Raw genomic sequence first — 25,546 nt, forward strand, 5'->3', positions numbered from 1 at the left:
ACCAGGTAAAAGATGATGGTGGCTCGATTCAACAAGGTGTCTGGGAAGGTGGTTAGAAGTGGTAGGATTCTGGAGGTATTTTGAAGTAGAGCCAAGAGGATGTTCTGACAAATTGTCATGTGTGAGAGAAAGAGAGGAATTGATGACAATTCCAAATTTTAAACTAACCAATTATAAATATAAATGACTTTTTTCATTCATTTTTACTGTTCTACACAAGAATTACAATATTTTGCTTATTGATAGCTCATCCTAAGGCAAAAGTCATACCCTTGAGCAATTTACAATTAGTACTTATTTTGGGAACTTAAAACATCGTTTGTATACTCCTTTTAATTTTAATTTTACCTAATTCAGCACTTTACAGTTATGAGGTAAAGCAATATTGTAAAATGTCACTGAACAATTTAAGATTACATAATTTTGTTTTTCTTCTTATCTGAAAATATCACTACTGTTCAACATTGGGAATGTCCTTTGCATTTTAGCTTTTAGAGCACAGGAAGTATCTTGGTAAACAATAAATTACCGTTATGGAGTACTTTATCATTTCTGACAGGCTTTGACATGTCTTATCTCATCCAAGCTTCTCCATAACCCTGGGAGACAGCAGGGAACAAAATACTTGTAGGAAATTGAAGAGTTTAAGTGACTGAGCGTCCACCATTAGAACCCTTTTTACCTGAGCTCAGCTCACACACGTTGTGTACTTTGAGCCCATTCCAACTGATGAAGAAGGATGGGGAACTCGGTGTGTCCTATGCTCACTCAAAGCTAAGTGTCCCAGACACGGATCAAATCTATGACCTCATCCTCATTGCCAATGCTCCAGCAAATTGGGCTAGCAAACCATTATACATATCAGACTTAATTACATCTCCAGAATCACCTGGTCATTAGTTCCTGTTAATTTTCCTCAGAACACTCTCACTTTTTTTTTTTTTTTTTGTATGTTCTCATTTATACCACCTTTCTCATCTTTCTTATTCAGGAAGATCAACCACAGCTTTTCTGGCCTCTCTACAAAGTACTAAATCTTGCTTTGTGGGTTGCAATCAAAGTATTTCAAAAATGAATGCCACCATCAGAATACACATGAAAATGTGCCATTGCAATAATCAACAAGGTGTGGTAGATACATATCTTTTTCCTTCTTCTTGTTGAATCCTGAAGTTATCAAGGAACTTGCCTTGTTTTCACGGGCGGGTCTGGTGGGAAAGGTATATTAGTAGTTAATGTATCAGGACCAACCTCCTCGACTTCAGTGTCTTCATTTTTAATATTTCATCCAATTGCTGCAATATTTGGCTCCCAAAATTCAGCTAAGGAAATATAATGGCAATTATCATATCACTACAATGTCTTTCTTTTCTTTAAAGTAAGTCATGTAATTAATTTACACCAATCTCTTCTGCAGAAGCAGAAATTAAGTGCTTTGGGAATTGAAAGATAACCTCAGCATTTCTTTTACAGTCTTGGTCAGTTATAGGGATGATGGGGGAAGGGAAGCAAAGTCATCTGAGGAAGTAAAAGATGTTTAACTGCTATGAAGGAAGAAATTGTAATGGATGTAGAAAGAATCATTTGTAAGAAGGGCAGACATGCAAAATGGCATTATTAATAAGTCATACCATTAAAGGGACCGTTCTTTCTAACCACTCACACCTCTGAATCATTTTGGGGTTCCCCGGCTTCCTGGTTCTCCCTACCCTCCAGCAGTGACGCCCCTTTTCCCAATCACTTAAGTTCCATCGTCAGAGAGAAGCTTATTATCTACCTGCTCCCCCAGCTGCTCTGAGTGACATACCACCCACGCCTCTCCACACAGCTCTTCTCTTTCGGAGGCTCCAGGAGGGAAGCTGAGGAGCTGCAGAGGGAGCCTGAGGCTACCCTCTTCAGTACCCCGAGACTATGAAGCTTCAAGACACTTGTCACCCCCCGAGTCGGTACCCTGGTGGGTCGACCGCCCCCCGCCGCGCGCTGCAGGAGTAGGAGCCAGCCCTGCGCTGCGCTTCCAGCTGCGTCTGCCAGAGTGCGGCACGTGCTCCCAGCGCTGGCGCGGGAGAGCGAGCGCCACCGCCGCGGGCCCGGAGCCGCTCTGCCTACTGCTACCGCTGCCTCCGTCGCCACCACTAGCGCTCCAGCTGCAGCCAAGGCCGCTAAAGGAGCGCAGGAAGCCCGCGAGGAGCGGCTGGCTGGGGGCGCCCGGCTCAGGGCGCGCACCTGGTAAGCACAGCGCGTTTTTCTTTCTTTCAGCTCTAGAATCAACACGCATGTAGGGATACCGCCGGAGCCCCTCCCCCAGCACAAGGCTGGAGAGCATTCAGGCAAGGGGCGGGAGCTTGAGCGAAGGGACCCAGGAGGGCAGGTGGTGGGCAGGTGGAGAACTGGTGGAGCCAGGGACGCTGCGAGGTCCTGCAAGTTTAGAAAAGTCACCCTGCAAGGACATGTGCTGTGTGAATCAGACATGAATTTCTAGTCAGAAGACCAGGCTACAACGGTATCGCTCCAATGAAAGGTTGTTGAAGATCATTTTGCTTTTACTTGCATAAGTGAGGGATTTAAGTGGGCTCGTTTCCATAGAAAACGAACTAAAAAGAAAAAAAAAAAATCAAATCAGAGATCTGAGCCAAAGGAGGTGTTTGCTTCTCTCTCTCTCTCTCTCTCTCTCTCTCTCTCTCTCTCTCTCTCTCCCCCCCCCCAGGCATGTGCACAAGGGGTGCATTTATGAAGGGAGAGGGCTTCTCTCTATTCGAGGTCATTAGGTGTTTGGGGAGCTATAAAAGCATCTGCTGTTGCTTCACCCGAAAAAGAGGCAGCAAAAGAAGGGACCGTGTTGGGTATGAATGCCAGTGTTCCATTTCTAATATGACACTTCCATGACTACACGAACAGGAAGGAGAGGTTTTCTAGAACGGGGCCATTTTAAGGGGGTACACATGCCACTCTGGACCTATAAGCTCAAGTTCATGTCCTCCCACTGGGGCTAGGAAGACATCTTTAGGTTCCTTTATAGAACTTTGGCAAAGGTGAGGTTAGAGTAAGGGATGTGAGGAGAGAGAGGGAAGAGAAGGGAACTGAATAGGACTGAATGGGCTGTGTGGGGAGGTAAAAGGCGCAGGAGCCTGGAAGTCGGGCTTGGCATCGCTGTGTTCATTCAGTTCTACCCTGGGTAGTCCCTGGGTTGGTCTCTAGGGAAATGTGTGACCTTGAACAAGTTCCTTAACCTCTGTGTATTCAGTTTCTCCAGCTGAAAAATGTAGAGGTTCTTCTGTGTTTTCGGACACTAAGGTCCCATGCAATAGCGTCTCTGATTGTATGGGTTTGGGGATCTGAATACAAGGACGGAAGAGCACCCAGAAAATCCAGAGAAAGGAAGCTTCAGGGCATTTTTCCTCAAAGTAGCAAAGGCATTTGCAGGCTCCTGGCTGTCCTGTTGTTGTAATGCGTGCTGAGAGGTCTGTAGAAATGGGCAACAGGACAATCAGAAACCCAGGCTATAGCCATGGGAACCGGAGTTCTGAGTGCCGTTTGGAGAGGTTCAGATCCGCGGAGCCTAAAGTCACATGCTTTTTTTAAGGTAGCAATTATAGGAGAGTTGGTCGCAAGCTATGAAGTTCTTTCAATTTGAGCATTTGGGAAATAACCTGGAATTGATTCTAACACACGCACACACACACACACACACACACACACAATGAATGGCATCCCATTTGAAAAGTTGGGCACTCAGGATGGCAGGAAGAAGGTTTTAAAGTGAGATCTGAGAATACTGTAATCTGGGCAGAGGGGTTAGGAGGGAGAAGGGAATGAATATCCTTCCTGAGACTAGGATTCCTAGGTTCCCAGGAGGCAACTGGCATCTGTCCAGTGTCCTTGACATCTCTGCCACTTGTCTGAAGAAGGCACAGGTATCACTTCCCCCTCAATACAAGCTCATTCGTAGAACTTATGGATCTTCTTTCCAGGTGCTGAGATATGAAAGTGCTCATAGGAAAACTGAAGTCCTAGGGGTGCTTCTTGCAATCCCCCACCATGTGAGCATCTGGCTGTGGAGATGGTTTACCTATCCAGATTGACCCAAAGTCTGTGTTCCTAAAGGAACTCACTGTGCCACTTGGTGGCACCAAAAAGTTGCGCTGAGAACTCTGTTCTCTATAAATACAAACTACCACCCCTCCCGCCTCCGCACTCTCCCCTTCCCCCCTTCTCCCCTTTCTCAGTAGCAGGGAGATTGCTGCACAAGCCGCCCTCAGCTCTGCTGTTCTTCCAGCACTGAGAGCAGGAGATAAGCTTAAGATCATCTTGGGGGGTAGCCCAGGACTGGAGAGGCCGGCTCTGCCCAGCTGATCCACACAGCCCAACTTTAAGGGGGGCTAGCTAGACCGTGTCTCACTGCCTGCTGCGTGGCCAACAGGGGGGTAAGCTTGCTAAGCGTCTGTGTGCCTAAGTGTCCCTGGCTGGGAAGGATGTAGGAGCTCTCAGCTTGCTGGGTAGCTCACAGTTTGGTTTGGGGAGGGGGATGAGGGTGGAGCAGGGGGTGGACAGAACCTCCAGATTGAAGTCTGCTCCATTTGCTGGTGGCCTTAATTAAACCTGTTGGGAGTAAAAGCGAGAGCAATGGGTAAAGGAAGGAACGGCTGCCAAGAAAGGGACTCTGCATGCCTTCAGATCCGAGTTCCCGCTCCCTAAAGCCAGGTACGTGTGTTTAGAATGCAGACTGTGCTTCCCCAAACCACCCGAGGGCTCAGAATTAAGAGAAGAACAGGTAGAGAGGGAAAGGAAGGAGAGTTGCTTCCCAATAGCTCGGTTAGCTGCCGCGACCCGGGCTCTTGCTACAGGAAGAGGGGGACAGCGGGTGGTGCTGAAAGCACAGCTCTTTCAAACAGGCTAGCTTGCCTCTTTCTAAACGTCAGTCTGCGCCCTCCCGCTCTTTCTTTCTTCCCCTTCTAACACAAAGCCTGCTAGTTTCCCCGGAGCGGCATCATGAGCAGCATGGTGAGGAGGGAGTCCAGGAAACAGTGATTTGGGGAAAGAACCTAGGGCAGGGCCGCGAGCTAGCCGGTGACCAGAGCCCAACCTGCACTTGGGACCTCACCGATGTACTTGAAAAGTCTACCTGGGGGTTCTTGGAACTGGTGCTGGAATTTTCCACTGCCCCCATTTCCCTCCAGAGCAGGTGCTGTGGGGAAGGGAAATTGAGGCAAGGTTAAGGAGCACTTGTGCTTATTTAGGCATAATCTTGGTACTGCCTCAGCTGAACTGTAAGCTTGAGCAGCCAGGCAGATAGATTCTCCAACATTTTACATCCCACTAAGAAATTGACACAGGCCAGTGGGAATGCAGAGTCTCCCTTCCACCTTCTCCTTCATTCCCCACATGTGGTTTTATTGTTCTGAGTCCCTAGAGACTGAGCTAGAGCTAATCTGTATCCTTCATGCTGGCTGCTGGCCATTTGAGGCAGCCAAGGGAGCACTGCCTTGTACTACGCACAGCCCCTTCCCCAGGTGGACATAAGTCAAGGTTTTCTGTGGAATCCTCTTAGTTATACAGCATTCTAGACATTCTTTTGAGTATTGCAGTGTTCAGGTGTGCCACCTCTTATTAGGTGTGCTTTGTGCACCTCATTCCCCTCATGGAGCACAGGGAATTTTCTCCCTGAGTTTCTCTCTTTTAGCCACATAATTACACATTTAAGAATCAGTTGTGACTATTTCTGTCCTCTGTGGATGTTGATGTCTGTTTCAAGGGATCTTTGGTTGGGGACTTGAAAATACCGCTTCCTGAACTCATCAGGTTAATGCACATCCTACAAAGTCTCCAGCCTTCTCCAGTGGAAACCTTTTCAGCACTCCGGACAGATCCTTCAAGGTTTCTTAGGAGAAGAATGTGGATAGAATACTTTCTGTGTCACTGCTTCTTTTAAGAGAAAAACCTTTTCTAATCATTTACACTCTATTTGACAAACTATACAATCTAGCTATTTTCATTGCCCCGTCCCCAGATTTCTGCTATCACGTGGTGATATTTGGGTAGTGGGCGATGCTCAAAGAGAAACAGAACTCTTCAGTGTTCATTTATTAAAGGGCATATTGAGATTGTTTGAAGAAGGGGGTGGTGGGATTTGACTAATCCTAGTACTTCCCAGTTCTTCACTTTACTTCCAGAAGTAGACACAGGCCTCTATCATCACTCATAATACACATTATTGACATGTTGACAAACATCAAGGTGAAAATGGAAAAATTCACTCAGAGATACTATGTCCAACCAGCACAAAATATACAGACTTTGGGAATATTTCAGTAACTGTATACAAATTTCAGTTTTTACTCTGATTATTGACATTGTTATGTTTCCTGATTCAACAGTTTGTTTCGAACATACTTTCATGACTGAAGGGTTTTAATAATTCTAATTTTCTTCTTTTTTCAAAACACAGTGAAGATTTTATAGGAGTCTTTATTTTATGGAATTGTCAGAGAATTTTAGATAGAAAAATTAAATTAAATGCCAATAAAGGATAGGTGAAATTGCAGGTAAAAACATATGAGATAAAGTTAATCATCAAAAATATTGTACTTTTTTTGGTCACCATTTTCTCCCAGGCTTTCTATCTTTATTGGAAGAAGAGACACATCTAAGTATTCCTGCTTGTACTTTTTGTTATATTATTTTAATAGATATAAAGTTTATAGAGTACAAACTAACTTCTGTTTTATGAATAGATATGTCTGGATACATATTAATTTATGCTAAAGCTAATCAGTCTGCTTGGAGTTTAGATACACTGAAGGTGTATTACTACAAAGCAGGAACATCCTACTATTTAGAAATAGGTGTTATTTTTAATATTCAGAAAGATATTAATCCTACTCCTGAGGCATCATTTAGTTATCATTTTCATTCATGAGTGGATCTCAGTAGAACATAAGAAGATAGGAGCACCAAAAGAATATTTTTTTAGTTTATGATGTGCTTGCACAACCCAAGAAAAAAATTTAAATGTTGATTTAGAATTTTCAACTATTTGTAAATAAGACAAGGTTTTCTTGACATTCCTCTATCTCAGTTGGTTAAAATGTAGTTCTAAAATACATTATGCTATAGGCTTGCTTTCATTTCCTTTAAATTCACAGAGAAGAGAAAAAAAGAATAGATTTTACTGGTTCCAATCTTGTTTCAATTATATGTACCTTTAGTCAGAAGGGGAACAAAGTAAAAGGCTTGGTGCAGGCTCATCACTGTTCTAATAACTACCATTTATTGAGCACATCAGGCACCATGCCAAGCATTAGACATATTATTTAATCCTAATAACAATCATACGAGGCAATATTTATTCTTACTTTTCTATTTTCAAACAAAGTTCCCCCCCCCATGACACATAACAAAGAAATGAAAATACACACAAACACACACAAACACATATACACACACATACCGGGGGTGCCAAAAAATGTATACACATTTTAAGAGATGTTATTTATGCTCAGACAATAGTTTGCTGTAATCAGAAGTGCCTGGACGCTGATGGTAACCACTTTGAGCACCTCCTGTAATTGCAGAAGTCAAACACGACTTATATTCATTTTTTGTTATCAGTATATATTGAGTATTACAATTTTGATACAGTTTTCCTTTTTTAAAATGTGTATACTTTTTTGGCAAATGACACTGTGTGTGTGTGTGTGTGTGTGTGTATGATTTTTTTGAAAATCAAACACAAACTTATCCGATTCCATTCCATTAGTAACTTTAATGTATGTTGTGTTTGAGTATCATGGAGTTGTCTCATTGTGCTGTCCAGTGAGTTGTGGTATGGTTGGGAGTACAGACCCTTGCATACGATTGCCTAAGTTAGAATCTTAGTTATGTGACTTTAGGCAAATTACTTAACATCCCTCTGTCTCTGTTTCCTCACTTTTAAGATGGGGAACAGGTTGTAACAAACCTCAATGAGTGATTTTGATGAATTAATTGCACATATATCAGTAAAGTGCCAGACCCACAGTGGACAATATAGAAATGCTAGTTACAGCTGTTGATTCCATCCAGGCCTTTGAATATCAAATGTTTCTTAGGTTTTCCATAGTATTTAATTTTAATCTTCTCAACAACCCTATGTTGGTACATAATTGCTTTCTCAAATATCTTCTCTTATTTTAGTCAAACTATTCAGGAAACTTAAAGGAAAGACTTAGATGCAAAAAATGTATTTTATGTATTAATAGATATAATTCTGTTTGTGTGATAAAAACACTAAACCTAAGAATTATTCCCTAATTACTAGTTTTCACAATAACTCTGGTTATAGGCTACTGACTGTAAACTTTTGAGCATAAACGTTCTGAGGAAAATTAAAAGCTCATAATCATAATGGCATTAGTCGGTGTTGCAATAATAATGTAGCCTATTTACATTCATAATATTTGCAGAGGAATACTGGGAAAATATTTTTAAAAATCACTTTGCCTTCAATCTAGTTGTAGGACAATGCCTTGGAGCTGATGGGCCCTGGAGAAACACACTGTTCCCCAATATTCCCCAATAAAAAATAAGGAAATAAAAAAAATAAAATTAAAAAAGAAAATCACTTTGCCTTCATACATAGTAATGTAGTAGAACCCTTTAAAGACCCAGAAGAAAAATAAATAATATAATGTTATATTACTTTTTAAGAAAGAAAAGTGATACTTTGAAAAACTAATTATTAATTACTATATAAAATTGTTCTTTATCTTGTTAAAATTATAAGGAACTTAGCATTTCATATTCAAAGTAGGCTTTGGAATAGTGAAGTATATCCTCGGGTACTCTTCCCACATTCGTTTATTTTAATTTGTGGATACTCAGAACTATGCTTATTTAATGTAAGGCAATATCATCCTGGACACTCACAGTTTAATCTGTATTTCTCCAGTTGAAATTACAAACTTCAAAACAAGATAATGCAGCCAGAAACAAGTTACAAACTAAAGGAGGAATAACACAAGCCTATTCCTAACGATTTTCCTTAGAGTTGTTAGGATATTTTATGAAAAGGCTTTGTGGGACTGACATATCCAAATGATTGGCTCTTAGTTGTGTTCTTTTTTTCATGATTATGTAGATCTTGCCGGGATGAGTTTCATGTAAATCAGCGGTTTTCTAGTAGGGATGACGTTGACCTGCAGGGGACATTTGACAGTCTGGGGACATTATTATTCATCACAAGTAGAGGTGGTATGTGCTATATGCATCTAGAGATGGGGTATGCTGCTAACAGGCCTATAATGCATGGCACAGCAGCCCTCCCCCCAACCCCGATAACCCTGATCTAAGTGATTCTAGGAAACAGAGTTACCTATATTTGTTTGGTTTGTTTGTATGGCTTCTAAATGTAGCTGATTAGTATTTCATAAGAACTGGATGGAAAGCAGAGTCTCCAGAGTGTTTCCTAATCAATACATAAAGTTTAACCAAATAACCCATTTGGTCCTGTGGGAGACATTATTATCTGATTATGTTGAGTGTACGCTTTGGAGCTAGGAGAGTTGGGTTCGTGTCCTGACTCCACCATTTATTATAGATGTGAAACTTCTGGCAACATTCTTTACCTCTAAAGCTCAGTTTCTAGAGCTCTTTCATGTAAGTAGTAATCATACCTACCTCACAGGGTCGGTGTGAGACTTACATTAAAATAATGCTTATACAGTACATTCTTTAGCACAAAGCAAGCACTCACTAAGTACTACGTGTTAATAAGTAACTAAAGATCGAGTTAGAAATGCAAAACAACATTTTCAAGCACCTGATGATAGTTAATATAAATATGCACAATAATGCTTTACAGTCTTTAGAGGTATGCCATAAATAATAAAAGAGCAGATGAAAGCAGCAAAATGGGGAAAAGGCTACAATCCCTGCTTGATAATTAAATTGAGACTAGTTAACAGTGGATTGCATCATTTCTATTGCTTTCCTGTAGAAGGCTGTTTCAGGTTTTCATGAACTACTAAACTAGTGTTTTTAAGGATTTGCAATGATTTAGGGAGCTTTATTCTACAGCACCTGTTAATTAATGCATAAAATTACAGATTTCACTTTCGTACAATATTATTTATGGCCCTTTTTTGTTTTAAGGGGATTTCAATGAAAATATGGCATATTTTTTGTCCTGTATGAAACAGAGGGGGTGCTGGACTTTCTTATGTTTACAAGATCACAGATGTATGCTTGAGATAGCTACAACAATGGAGCCTTCCTTAGATTACAAAGCTCTCGATTTCATTATAAGTCCGAATGTCTCTTATCTATGGGATGCACTTGTTTACAGGAAAATATATCAAAGGTATTTATGGCATATGCAATATTGACACCCCTCTTTATGAGGAGGCTATTTCTCAGGCAGAAGGAATCATTTTAGTGTTGATGTCTTGAGCTGTGTGATTTGCTTGTGTGGGGATTAAGTTATATAAGAGACATCTGTGCCAGAAAGATGGTCATCATCTGAGAAGACTGTTGAAAATAAAAGACAATGTGAGCTGTGAATCTGGTTACAACGTAAGTTGTAACGTATGGAAAATTCTGCCCAGCAATATTTTTTTCTTCATACTCATTTAGTATACAATATGAGGTTGTATGATTACCTGAGACAAAATACCTTTATGCATATTGAATATATGTCAATGGTTTTCTATCATGGGGTAATGATTAATTTTGTTGTGCTATGAACCCAGAAATATTTGAATAAAGCAGCCTAGTACTTTTGAAAATAGAACCCTGAACTAATATATAAGTTGCACTATTTATATAAACTCTCATCATTTGCCAATTTTGATTGAATTAAAGGTCTCCATATTATTGGCGTATAGATAGATAACATTCTAAGGCTTTTTTCCAATCGTTGTATTAGTTAATTCCTGCCAGTTATCTATAGCAAGCACCTGCTTTTTTGCTACCAACATATAACTACTAGCACCTCAGAGTAATAACTTAATGCACATAATTTATTCTTTTGGAGACTCTGTTTCCTGGTATATGAAATGGGGATAATCAGACTTTCTTAGTAGTAATTTTGTTCTAGGTTGAAATGGGATTCATAATGGAAAAAGACTATGTACACTGAAAATAAAGTAATATGGTATTCTTTTCCCCCCTTTTTTCCTACCAGACGCTTGTTAAATGAATGAATGAAGTTCATGGTCAGATAGCTAAGGAGAAAGAGCCTCACCCATGAACTTGTATAGAAGCAAGAGAGAACAGGTCCTCATGGAAAGGACGTTGTGTGGTACCCAGAATTGAAGAGGTTAAGGAGATCAGACCGAGAGTAAAATTAGTGCCATCTTCTAAAATCTAAATTGATAGATTATCAAATGTGGAAACATTTATGCCAGCAATATTATGCATTTGTCATATAGAAATACTTTCAAAACTAAGTAAAGTGCAACATTGTTTCCAATCGTAAGAAAACCGATAATAAATCTGAATATCTAACAATAGTGGATAATTAAATAAATTTTGGTGTATTCATATAATTGACTACTATGCCATTGAGTAAAAGAAATAGATTTTTCTAAGTGTGAATCTTGGCTCTGCTACTCACTTACTTTGGAATCTTAGCCAAACCATTCTCTCTCTCTGAGTCTCAGATCTTCCATCTGTAAAATATGCATAACGTTATTTATCCTATAGCATTTTAATGATAATTAAATACATTTCATAGTCATGACTAAGCATAGGGCTTTACATGTGGTAAGTTCTCTGTTTATTTTAATTGTTGTTATTATTGTCATCATCATCCAAATGAACTCATATGGGAAAAATCTTTACAATACATTATATAGAGAAGAATTAAAATATATTGTGAGAGATTTCATTATAATATTCCATTGAAACAAAACAAATCTGTATAAAAGATTCTGTGCTTTGTAGATCATAGAAGAGCAGACGCTAAGTTGTAGCATGTGGTTAAACCTGGGTTTTGGGGTCACTGTTGCTGGGTTCTGGCCCAGGCCTGCTAAAACTCATTTTATCCCTGTGGAGTTCAGTGAAACGGAATCATCTACAGGCCTCCCTCTAGTTCTATGATGATGTTTCCCTTAATAGGATGGAAAAGCCGTGGGGAACAGTAAAGGCTTCTCCTCCCTTTATGGGGCTAATCATCTGCCCCTGCTTTTCTTTTTGAGGTCCTTTGCTACCTGGACAAATTGGACAGAGGAAGTTTTGTTACTCATTTTGCAATTTCCCATGATAGGGCAGGGCTACTATCTTAGAACCTCAGGCAGTTTTTTAGCAGAAGCCAAGCGTAAGCAATTTACTTTATTAGTTCATTCAGCAGAATTTATTGAACATCTATTTTGTGCAAAGATTTTACCAGGTACCGTGTATGGCACAAATGTAACCTTTAAGGGTTTTAAAGTCTATTGGAAGGCAAAATATTGTATAAATAGCTATAATTTTAGCTTAGTAATAAATATCATAAGACAGCATGGATAAAATACCATGTGAGTACAGAGAATAGAGAAAATGCTGCAAGTTGAGGGATCTGGGAATATGTTATAAAGGGTCTATTTAAAAATATTATCTCATTTAATCATCATTGAAACTCTTTAAGGTAGGTACTATTCTCATTCCAGTTGGGTTCACAGATGCTAAGTGACCAAGGACACACAGCCAACAAATGGCAGTCCCAAGATTCAAACCCATCTACTTGACTCCAAGCCAATGCTTCTAAAAACTGCCATAAAGGCCTTTGAAATAAAAGCACATCAGGGATCAGAAGCAGCATGAACAACACCATTGGTGAAAAAAGGTGTAGACACCTGGAGGAGACACAGGTTTAACTTAACTAGCAGACTCACAAGCAAGGACAAATTGAGGGGAGATGAGGCCACAAGAAAGACAGGCAATTTAGAATGCCTGTCTTTCTCAATTCCATACTTTTTAAAAAAAAATCACAAATAATAAATATACTTTGATTGTAAATTTAAAAATTTAGAAGACACAGATAAAGGCAAAGAAGAAATATAAAATTATGCATATTTCCACCACCCAGAGAACACCCTGTTAATATCAGTGTGTATGTTTCTGGGGTTTGTGTATGCACGTACACACACTCATAATATATATTTTTTGAAAATAAAGCCATACCTGCTTTTTATTTTTGCTTATTATAATACAAATACTTCACATTTCATCCTACTTGACACTTCACAAGAGAAAGTTTCTGTTCAAAATATTTTTCAGTCACCTTTGATAATTTCTCCTTATCTCTGGGAATTTAAATATTGAAATAATTACTGTGGGATTTCGTCGCAGAACTGGTTTGTTTTCTATTTCTGCTTCCTAAGTGATTTCATCCAGTTCATAGTATACAAAAAACAAATAAACAAACGAACAAACAAAAAAATCTTTATACTGATGGCTCTTCCACCCAGTTGCTAATTATTACATATCTATTTTTGAATTTCTTTTTTTTATTAAAGTTTATTGGGGTGACAATGGTTAGTAAATTTACATAGTTTCAAGTGTACAATTCTGTAATACATCATCTATATATCACATCGTGTGTTCGCCACCCAGAGTCAGTTCTCCTTCCATCACCATATATTTGATCCCGTTTATCCTCATCTACCACCCCCGTCTCCCTTAACCTCTGGTAACCACTAAACTATTGTCTGTATCTATGAGTTTTTGTTTCTTCATTTGTTTGTCTTGCTCCTTTATTGTTTTCAGTTTTATATACCACGTATCAGTGAAATCATATGGTCCTTGACTTTTTCTGTCTGACTTATTTCACTTAGCATAATAATCTCAAGATCCATCCATGTTGTCATTCTAACATGTATCTAAAAATTGATATATCAAAACTGAATTTCTGTTGTCTCCACCCAAATCTGCACCTCCAGTTTTTCCACCTCAGTTAATGTGACATGACTTTTATTTATTCAGGCTACAAAACTTAGCATCCTCACTGTTTCTTCTCTTTCCTTCACATCTCAAGTCAGGTCTGACAGCAATCTCTTTCACTCGTCTTCAAGATAATATTCAGAATTCTACCAGTTCTCACCAATACTACCATCGCCCTGATCCAAGCCACTGGCATCTCTCCCTCCTGAATTATTGCCATAGTTTCCTAAGTTTTCTCTTGGTTCTGCCTTTGTACCCTTATTGTTTTTGAAATGTCGGTCAATATGTGTCCCTCTGCTATTGAAAACTCTTCCAGAAAATCACTCCCACATAATGTTAAAGCCAAAGTCTTTTTAAAGTCCAGAATGACTCAACATCATCCTCCTGTCTCTCGAGGCTCACTTCTTCCTTTCTCCCCAGTTTTACTTCACTGCTGTCACACTAGCCGCTTCCTTGCTGCTCCTCAACGGACTGAGCTTAAATCTGCCTTAGGGAATTTGCATTTGATTTTACCTTTACCTGGAATGTAAGGAAATGACTCATTCCCTTACTTCTTTTAGGTATTTACCCAAATTGTACTTTTACAGTTTATATTTCCTTGGCTACATTATTAAAAAGTTCCTAGATCTCTGACACTTTATAGCTTTCTTCTCTGCCTTACTGAGTCTCTTTAGCTCTTGTTACTGTATAGCACACAATATTTTACTTCCATACCTTATTTATTGCCTGATAACCCCTCTTAAAATCCAGGCCCTATGAGGGCATGCATTTATGTCTGCTTAGTCCATACCTGGATCCCCATGGCCTAGAATAATGCTTGGTAAAGAACAGTTACTTGATCAATACTTATTGGACAAATGAGAGATGCTGCTAGAGCTAGTATAATATATACTCTACTGGTCTATTTGGGATTTATGCTCTCTTAATTTCTTGTATTTGGGGAGCACATAAAATGCCTTGTTTAACCTTATAATAAGCTGAATTGTCGCACAATTCTGTCAAATTTCTAAGTCATAATTTATTTCAAAATATACTTTCTAGTTGGTTGAGCTTCATAGCTCATATGAATAAAATATAATCACGGTGTTTACCCAGTGCAGATTATGAAACAGTCATTGCGTTGTAATCTGGTGGTCCATAATCTAGTGGGGGATCCCAGTGCAATGTAAGCACATTTGTACTAGGTAGTCATATATATTTGTACCATCTGTGTGCTGAATCATCTCTTGTACTGGAATGTTCTTCACCCACTAGTCTTCAAGGAAATGCCTGTAAGATTCTATATCCCTAGGAAGTTCAAACTGTGTTTGGGTAGGCTCTCTCATTTTCCATGGACTTTGGAAATACCTCTCTTGATGGAAGGGTCAGTAAGGCAGCAAGGGATAACAAAAACACCATGTTATGGAATAACTAGGCATAGAAAAAAATTCCAGCTCCATCACTTTCTAAGTGATTGGCTAGTTTTTAACTTATCAAAGCCCATTACATCATTTGTAAAATAGAAATAACAAAATAACACCTATGTCTCAGATTGTTATGAGGATTATTGAAACACACATGCCCCACACTTGGAGACACACCTACACACAGACATAGATATACAATGTGCATAGAATATTTCTTTATTTATAGTTGGCCTCCAAATGATTGTATTCATCCAAAGAGTTCATACATTGGTGACCCTCAGTTTACATCTCTAATCCAAAATGGTCCTCGAGGTCCAGCCTTACATATCCACCTTCCTGTTTGACACATGTACCTGGATAATTCAAAAACGTCTCAAATTTAACATGTTCAAGAGAAAATTATGTTTTCCTCTGCCCAGAAAATTATGTTTCTGTACCAGTATATTCCATCTCTTTTAATGCTACCAAAATACACTAATTTCTAGATTTGAAACCTAGGAGTAGATCCTGATTCCTCTCAACCTTACTACCTACATCTAGTCCATCAGTAAGTTCAATTGATTCTACTTGCAAAATATATCTGATTGTGTCTACTTCTCTCCATATCTACTTTCACCAATGATAGACAAGCCACAATCATCCTTACCTAGATCATTATATGTCTCGTAATTAGATTTCTCCAGTCCATTATCCAGAACAATGAGCAGCTAGAGCAATCTTTCTAAGATTGAATTGTGCCATTATTTGTTTACCTTTCCTCAGTGTCTTTCTGTTGCACTTAAATTTTGTACAATCCAAATTAAATTTTAAGAGCCTACGAGATTCTACATGGTCTGACCCTTTTATACCTTTCCAACCTTATCTTATACCACTGTCCCTTCCATTCTTTATGCCCTAGCCACACTTTTCACTTGACTGACTTTTTTTTATCCTTCATTTTATTGTTCTTTGCATTCATCAGGTTCCAGCTAAAGTCACCTTTAGAGTGCTGATCTGTAAGCTTCATGAGTATAGGGAACAAGTATACCTTGTTCTCTCTTGAGTACTTAATTCCCAGAAGACAATCATAGCATAGATATGATATATATATATATATATATATATATATATATATATATATATATATATGCCTGGTGCATGATTGGTGCAATGAAAGATAATGGTTATAATATTTGTTCAGTGAATTAAAAAATTTAGCTATAATAAGAAGACAATATTTCAGTATGTGTATATATATAAGAATAAATACATTATCGATAAATATTACTCTAATTTTTATTAGTCTAATCTTATATATGTACATATGTGTATATAAAGAAACAAAAAGCATATATATATATATATATATATATATATATATATATATAATATCTCAATGTATAAGGCTTGCCTAAAATAAATCTAACAAATAAAATACAATTGACTGATATTTTAGTTTTACGAGTTTGATGGGCCATTTCTAGTCTCTCATATCACTTTGATGCTCTCACATAATAAAAATGAGAGCTCTTCTGTTATTGAGTTTGCTCACTAATACTCTGGATTTAATTATGATTTCTTTTACTTCAGGTTTTTCTTTTTGTTTGCAGTAGAATTCACGATTTTGAGACTAAGCATTGGTCCAGGTCTTTGCAAAGTGAAGGGAACACTTGAGAATATTCAGTTAATTTTCAAATGAGAAAATTAACATCAGTGCTTGTTCCCTTCCCCCTTGTCTACAATGCCAACTTCCATACAAAACTGATTTCCCCCCTAAATATTTCCAAATACTTAATGATTCTGGAACATCTAGTTATTTGAAGGTAGTTGTTGTTGTTGTTGTTGTTGTTGTTGTGTTTGGCACTATGCAGAGGGAGCCTTTCTCTGTTGTCAAAGGAAACAATAGAAAAAAATGATGAAAATGATGGTAAGAGTGTTTATAAATGTGATTCAAGTTATATTCAGTTTGTGGCTGGACTTGAATTTTTGCAGATCTGATGAGTTTTGAAAGCTATTAGTGTTCTTGGAGGAGCATTATAATTGCTTAAATTCCTGAAGAATCATCACCTATTTTTGAAAGGGGGTGCTTAGGGAGTTAATCAATTTAAAACTATTTGAGATCCTTGGCTAGAAGATATGAAAACATACAAATAAGTCTCTTACAAAATCCTTTAAATAACACAAATCATTAATTTGTCTGTTCCCTTTTACAAATTATGCTAGAATTTGCAGTAGGCAACTTGGAGGAAAAAATCCTTCTTCCCAAGAGTTTAAACTGAAATAATGACGATAACCATAGCTATACTAAGTTTCTACTTGGAAGGGTAATTCCAAAGATTCATCCTTCCAGCTCTTTGAGTTCTCCTGACGTGGATTTTTTTTTTTTTTTCCTGGATCAGCATGAGAGGACAGATTACTATGAATTTTATTACAACACTCTGTAATTACTTTGAAGACTCTGGAGGACCAAGTGGGTTGCCAGAGAATTTTCTGTTCTTCATCACCTAGCCACAGAATGCCCTTGGAAATTTAATAACAGAAAAGGTCATGTCTTGAATATGTATAGCCCTATTCAATATACAAAACATTTGCATAGTTGATATCTTATGTTGATTCTCATAAAAGCAGACTAGCACACATTATCCTCATTTCTCAGATGAGGAAATTCTGGTACTGAGAGGTTAAACAATTTACTAATATTTATTAATAGCAGAAAGTAGAATTTGAAACTGAATATTCTTTTCTCCAGAAATTGGTACCCATGTCACTATGCTTCCTGCCTATTTGGGTGGCATTTTACATTGTAACATCCCAACTCTCTTCCTTCCCTCCTTAGTTTATTTAACTTGGAAATACCTGCATGACTGCATTTGTCTTTGTTCTATCTTTCATGGAAACTAGACACACACTTATTTTTTAGGAACATTATTCAACTTGCTTTACACTGCATTTGAAAAAGGGGTATGTAGGCTTTTTAAAATGTAACTTTATTTTTGTAGTTGGATAATTAATCCATGCTCAATGGTGAAAATTTGGAAAGAAAAAAGAACCTTTCTAAAAAATCACCCAGGAATCACTATTGTTTAATTTTTTAGGGAGTATATTCCCCATAAACAATAGCATAGTTTTGCTTTTAGGATGCTTTCTCTCACCTCCACGTGAGAGTATGGTTCAGCACACCACACGGAAGATTTGATTTTTGTACTCCAGTTGAACAAATGAAAATAAAAATTAAGCAAATCAGGATCAAGAAGCTATGTCAGCTGCTTTATCATATCACAAAATCACAAAAAAGACAAAGGATAATCAGAAAGACTGGGTTCCTTTTTTTTTCCAGGTTATCTATCTACATCATTGAAGCCCTTCTTTTCCCCTCTAACGTAGAATGTTAGAGCTTCCCAAAGTCATTGCACTCATGTTGCTAACTACCTATGCTATCTCTTTTTCTAGGTTTTGAAGATCATGATGACGCGGATGCATCTAACTAAGTGGTATCTGGTGACATGGTGGTCTTTTAGAGAGCACATCTAGATGACTGGCTAATCCCTTGGTTTTCCACTCAACCTAGGACATTGTTTGATTCTGCCTATCAGAACTCTCCTAACTTTCCCCCATCATGTCATCTTTATTAGCTTGAACTCCTTCCCTAAAATGGTTCTTCTGTTGATCCTCTCAGTCCTGCTTTTGAAAGAAGATGTCCGTGGGAGTGCACAGTCCAGTGAGAGGAGGGTGGTGGCTCACATGCCAGGTGACATCATTATCGGAGCTCTCTTTTCTGTCCACCACCAACCCACTGTGGACAAAGTTCATGAGAGGAAGTGTGGTGCGGTTCGTGAACAGTATGGCATTCAGAGAGTGGAGGCCATGCTGCACACCCTGGAAAGAATCAACTCAGACCCCACACTCTTGCCCAACATCACACTGGGCTGTGAGATAAGGGATTCTTGTTGGCATTCGGCGGTGGCCCTAGAACAGAGCATTGAGTTCATAAGGGACTCCCTCATTTCTTCAGAAGAAGAAGAAGGTTTGGTGCGCTGTGTGGATGGCTCTTCTTCTTTCCGTTCCAAGAAGCCCATAGTAGGGGTCATCGGGCCGGGCTCCAGTTCTGTGGCCATCCAGGTCCAAAATTTGCTCCAGCTTTTCAACATACCTCAGATTGCATACTCGGCAACCAGCATGGATCTGAGCGACAAAACTCTGTTCAAGTATTTCATGAGGGTTGTACCTTCAGATGCACAGCAGGCACGGGCCATGGTGGACATAGTGAAGAGATACAACTGGACCTATGTGTCAGCTGTGCACACAGAAGGTATGTTTCCTTTACATTAATTGAGTATGTCTCATTATATACTCGACAGCCTCCCAGTTAAAATTTTGGGTTTTGGATGGCAAAAATAGTCCTAATTATTTGGGACCTTTTGAGTTGTCCTGTTTTATCATAAAGAAGGGACTGGATGACATATGTCTTGAGTGGCATAGATTTAAGCTAATATGAGTGTTTATGTGACCATCATTTGGCAAAATGGATTTCTTTTTTTTTTTAAATTATGTGTTACATTATTTGTACTGCTGCTATAATGATGCCAGAGATTTTTAAGTTTTCTAGATCTTTGTTGAGAACCTCACATTTTTAACATTTTCAAGTTACTCCAACTGCCTATTGTTTCTGATAGTTAGAGAGGTACACATAAACATACATAAGCAGTGAAGGCAGCGGTTCTGGCCCAGGTACACTGAAATAGAAAATTACCAAAGAGCTTAATCTTACAACTCAACTATTTTTCAACAGAGTGTGTAGTTAAATCTGAAATGGAGATGGGTATAAATTAGTTTTATCCTTGTACTGAATATACTCAGGAAGTATAAGCTTTAATGATTCAACACTAGTTTGTTTTGAAATATATTGCTTCTTTATGCTCAAAGAATAGTGAGGAAGGAAAATATGATTGAAGTTTTATAACACTTATTAATAATATTAGCCCTTTTTATTATCAATGGTATTTTGAAAGTACTTTTAGTTCTCCACCAAGGATGTTTGAGATAGGTTTGGTTTGACCTACAGAGTTTAAGGAACCCAAATGGTGAGACTCACTCATTATGTAACAGTCTTTCTAGGACAACATACTACTTATGCTATGCACTATAGAATATCAAAGAAGGTTCAAAATACTTTTTATAACTCATTAAATCATTGTGAGGGTTAAAAAACCTGCAATAACATTAGCAGCATGGTCCAAACAATCTAGTCCTGTAAAATATGGGTTTGAGTTATTGGGAAATGGATGAAAAAAACAGAGTAAATCTACTTCAGATCTTGGGAGCCAATCATCAATTAGATATAGTGAACTTTTCATTATTAAGAGTCATGATATGGATTTCACTGCTTGGCCACTCTTACAAATAATATTCAGAGCTGCACAAACATAAAATGGGCTTCTACATTGGATTGACACTTCCATGCCTCTGGAAATGTTCATGCATAAGTTAAAGGTTTGCTTACAGAGATGCTGATATATAGAGATTTTGAGCAATGGTGAGTAGAGTAGGAGACCTTTGAATTTTTTTTCTAATGCTGAGGTTTTTCTTATAAAACCATGATTTCATTTGATTCTCACAACAAACAGTGATATAGATAATCCAGATATTTTATTCCCATTTTAAAATACAAATGTTTTAAGAGTTTAAATAATTAATCCAATAAATAGCTAATAGCAATTTCAGAGATATAGGTAGGGTTCATAGTTACTGACTTCTAGTTCAGGGTCCCATTATAATTTAGCCAAATCCATTGGAAATACACTCTGAAGACATATTTGTGCAATACGTATTTATTAAGCACAAATAGATGAAAGAGCCTCCCGTCAGCCTTAAGTTGTATATATCACTACCCTCAATGGGCATGTGATATGGCAAAACAGATGAAGCATGCATTAATACTTATATAACCATAATTCAAGATGACACAGAATTAATTACAAATATGTCTCTAAAGTAAACTGAATTAGAAAAAAGAAATCACATCCTGCTCTGTGGTGACAGGGATCAGGATGGAAATCTTGGAGAAGGAAATGGAATTTGACAATTGAGTTTTAGCAGGAAGACTACCAACAATTGGTGAAAATTTAGAAGGGACAGATTTCCAGTAAAGGGCATCAGATAATATGAAAAGGTGAGAAGTTAAAAAAATACATGCTTGCGAAAAAGCAAATTTAAAGGTATGATTTTGTTTGCCTCAAAAAATCATGAATGCCATTAGGGACTTCCCTCTAGTTTCAGAAGAGTACGATTGGGTTACCATGTGGGAGATGTTAGTCCAAGATTGTATTCAAAGAGAAACTCACTATCATGACCATTTAATTTTACTAATTTAAACTGTTTTTATTTTATTTTATTTTCTTAACTGAAATGTACACCACTAGTAATCCAGTAAAATAAATAAATTATACTGCATCTACTCATATACAATGTATTATTACATAGTTATTAAAATTTGAGTCATTTGGTAGGTAATGAGATCATAATGTTCTCCAAGATCATTTTAAGTGAAAAAAGCAAGGTGAAGTTCTGTGTATATGGTATGTTATTTGTATAAAATGGAGTTTATAAAAAGCATTTGATAGGGTATTCATAAAATTGTTCCCAGAGAAGCACAAAACTCATAACAGTTGCTCTTCTGGGGAGGAAGTCTAAGTAGGTAGGGGATAGGGTGGGCTGAAAGAGACTTAGTTTTCTTGTATAGCTTTTACATGCAAATATTTGAAGGTGTGTATTATAAGCATAAACTATGTATTGTAACATAACAATGAAAATAAAACATTTTATGTATCGGCAAAAACTAAGCCAAAATATTCGATTGCCAAATTTAGGCAAATTTAATTATTTTGCCAAAAACAGGCTAATAGAAATTTTGTTGCTAAATTTTGGCAAAATGTTGAGATGATGGTAATCAGGATCAGGAGAAAATAAGTTTTGAATATGAGCACTCAACAACTGGAAGAAATAATTTTTGATCTATTGTTTTATGTGGATTAGGCATGAAGTATTTATATTGTTTTGATGTGGCAGGAAGTCTCACAAGGTAAAATTCACCCCCAGGATCAGAAAAGTGCTTGAGTGTAACAAGATACAGCTCTCTTAGGTACTATAGGGGCTCCCCAAGGTGATGCCTGTTTTTTTGTTGCCTACTCTTCAGTAAGACTCTGCAGGATTTTCTGTGAAATGACAATGCCAATTCTTACTTTAGCCTTTTCCTGGTTGGATCGGAGTAATTCTCTCTAGCCCTTGATCATGTAGCCTCAGTATCCCAAACATATTTCCATGTCCTTAAAATTACCCTCCTTTTCTCAGTTGACATTTTTGTTCTTGAAGAGTATGGACATTTTCAAATGCTTTCACATGAGGAATTAGGGTCTATAAAAAGATGTCCCATTTAAAAAAAAAAGTCCTTCCCCCAATTGCCCATTTGTTTTATGCTTAAACATGGCAGTACTGTGTCACTCAGTCCTCTTGGCAACTATCACAAAATGTTCCTTTGAGACCGTCTATGCTATCACAGAATTCCAAAGGAGAGCCCAAAAAGTCTTGTGTTTCAGCTTCAAGATTAATCTCTTATACTTGCAATTTCCTTGATTTATGGTTTTTGTAGGCTACAGGACTGTATATTTACTGTGGCTTATTGTATTATGCAGAAATTAAGTGTTTTAGGCAAAGAGATTAATAGTACAGAAACAAAGAAGTATATATGGTTTAAAGGCAGACCACACGAGCTCTTCAACTGCATAGAGGAAAGGAACATGCAATGACTCAACAGTTTTTCATTCCTTTTTAAAGAGTCAATCAGTCGCCATTCTCTTTGCTCTAAGGAAATTTAAGGGTTCCTATGCTTCAATACTTTTGCAAACCTTGGTACATGTCGCCATTATGGCACAAGATCAGTGGTGCTCACCTGTTTACAGTGTGAGAGATGGAGTGCTTTGGCTTTGAAGGCTTCCATTAATGATCACCTTTGTTTTGTAACTTGATAGTTCCCTTCTACTCTCATGTAGCACTAGCCTGTGACTGCTTTGGTCAGTAGAGTTTGGTGGAAATGAGGACACCCTTCCTAGTCTGTCTGTCTTGGAACTGTGTCATCACCATGCGAAGGATAAGAACGAACACCCAGCTGTTCCAGATGAGGTCAAGTGGTCTAACTTGACCTCAACTATATGTCAGAGAACCCTATGAAGATCAACACAACTGCCTTCCTGAGCCACAGTTATTTGCAATCACATAATAAAGCCCAGCTGAAACATTACCCAGCTAACCATAAATTTATGAGCAATAATAAATACCTTCAAGATGGAGTTCAATATAAGCATATTTATCCCAATGAGTTTAAACTCAAAACCTCCCCTCAAAATGGGATACTACTACAATGTTTAAACCTCAAAATAAAAACAAAATAAATGCATTAACATCCCTTAATAGTCTTGAGATTTAAATGTGAAGTAAAATGGAATAAATGCTGTGGGCAAGAAGGGAAATTTTAAATGCTGCACTTAGGTTTCTGTAGCTAGAGATTTGATAATTCCCTTCAAGTCTGAATGCTTTAAATAGTCATACACTTGCATATATTCCATTATTTCATACTTCCCCTTGATCTCGCTTAATTTTATTGAAAAAAGTAATTACAGATTGCATTTTATATACAGACCCTTGTGTATTGTACTTTGTAGACGCTTACAGGATTTTCACACCACAATTTTTGATGACTTTAGTTGAAATATCACTGTACATCTCCAGGGCCTATCAGAGTGCCTAGCCCCATCCTCAAAGACTGTTTGTTGAACGAATTTGTGTTACAATAGTACCTATCTCACTAATATGAATATGTAGCATGGGGATAAATAGTAGGCACTTGTAAGTTTTCACAGTTTTGCTTCTTTATAAAAATAAAGTGCCAAAATGCCTCCCTTGATTAATTGTAAAATGTTATTCACACCCCACTGTCTTTTATGTTTGCACTGGTTCTTGAATTTATTATTTCCACCTAATGATAATGGAATGCTAATTTGTTCTAGCCAAAAAAACATGTCAGTGTTGCTCGGGGGCGGAGGGGAGGAATGTATCAATAAGTTGTACTGGTAATGTGACATCATTAAAATATTGTTTTTAGTATAAACTATGTATTGTAAAACATTACAATTACCACTTTTAGGTTATGATATGGTTTTTCCATCAACTATTTTAATATGTGATGATAATCAAGCTTTGGTTGAATCACCTTCAAAAAAGTGGGAAAACACTTTTCCCATCACACCTTTTCTATTACTTGTGATCGTATCAAAATAACAATTAAGTTTGGAAAGATAAGAAATGTCACTATGGGCCCTACTATGTACTTTATAAAGGGGTTTCATTTTGTGTCTCCAGGGGTTACGTAAAGTGAGAGTTGAGATGAATTTTGAGATGATCATGATGATAATTCAGACATCCAAACTACTGGCAGATTTGTAGAATGTTAACACTGGAAGAGTCTTATGAGAGCATTTAATCTAATCCTTTCATTTTATAGTTGAGGAAACAGAGTCAGTAAGGACAAGTAATTTGGCCTTTCTTTTATATAATTCATTACACAGTTGGGTCTTAGAACTCAAGATTCCTGTCCAGAATTTTGTTTCCTTATCATTGTTGAAGATAATTACTCAAGTTCTTTTTTTTTTGCCATTGGATTACTTCTCTGTTTCATTACTTTCTTCCCCTTCCCTACATCTCGATGATGCCAATCTGCTGAAAGTTTTAATGCCTATTTTAAATAGGCAGACACCACAAATTAATTAGTTCAGGTAAAAATTAGCATTGAGAAATAGCATGGTCCCTTTGTTCTTGACCTGTAAGTTAGATGAAGTGCTTTTTTGTCTGGGTCTTAATGATGGTTTGCAGAAATTTTGAAAAAATATTTTCTTTGCTCCATAAAAATTCTGAAACTATTAGACCTCATAAATCTTTGTAATTATGGATTGATTGGATAATTATATTGGTTATCACTGACATAACAATACTTAAAAATCAGAAGATGCAAAGACTTTTAGGTGGATTCTTCATGAAATTAGATCATAGATCCATAATCTGGGAAATACAGTGGCAACTCTAATAGTGAAGAAGCAGTTTTTCATATTCATACATCACTGCCGGAAATTGCATTATTAGTAGTGAAATATGGGCAGCCCTGTGAAGTGTGTTCAGAGGGGTGCTATCTTTTATCTTTCCTTCCAGATAGAATAGCCTGT

At 37.6% G+C, this 25,546-nt stretch overlaps 1 protein-coding gene across 6 annotated transcripts in view; it reads left to right on the forward strand.

Annotated features, from left to right (window-relative positions):
- The first annotated feature begins 1,822 nt into the window (after positions 1 to 1,822).
- The window catches only part of GRM5 (glutamate metabotropic receptor 5), a 456,294-nt gene continuing 432,570 nt past the window's right edge, over positions 1,823 to 25,546 (forward strand). For 3 of the 6 annotated variants that reach the window (XR_012497441.1, XR_012497444.1, XM_074335624.1), the window contains exons 1-2: positions 1,823 to 2,226; positions 18,729 to 19,587. Coding sequence is in view for 2 of the 6 variants with exons in the window: in XM_074335624.1 (XP_074191725.1) it covers positions 18,930 to 19,587 (658 nt within the window). In the remaining 4 variants the exon portion in view is untranslated. Of the gene's footprint in view, positions 2,227 to 4,221; positions 4,699 to 18,728; positions 19,588 to 25,546 lie in introns of those variants that run through there. The other 3 variants (XR_012497443.1, XR_012497442.1, XM_074335623.1) reach the window with 3 other exon arrangements.

This window comes from Rhinolophus sinicus, linkage group LG06, assembly GCF_036562045.2.
Source record: "Rhinolophus sinicus isolate RSC01 linkage group LG06, ASM3656204v1, whole genome shotgun sequence".
In the NCBI taxonomy this organism is placed as follows: domain Eukaryota; kingdom Metazoa; phylum Chordata; class Mammalia; order Chiroptera; family Rhinolophidae; genus Rhinolophus; species Rhinolophus sinicus.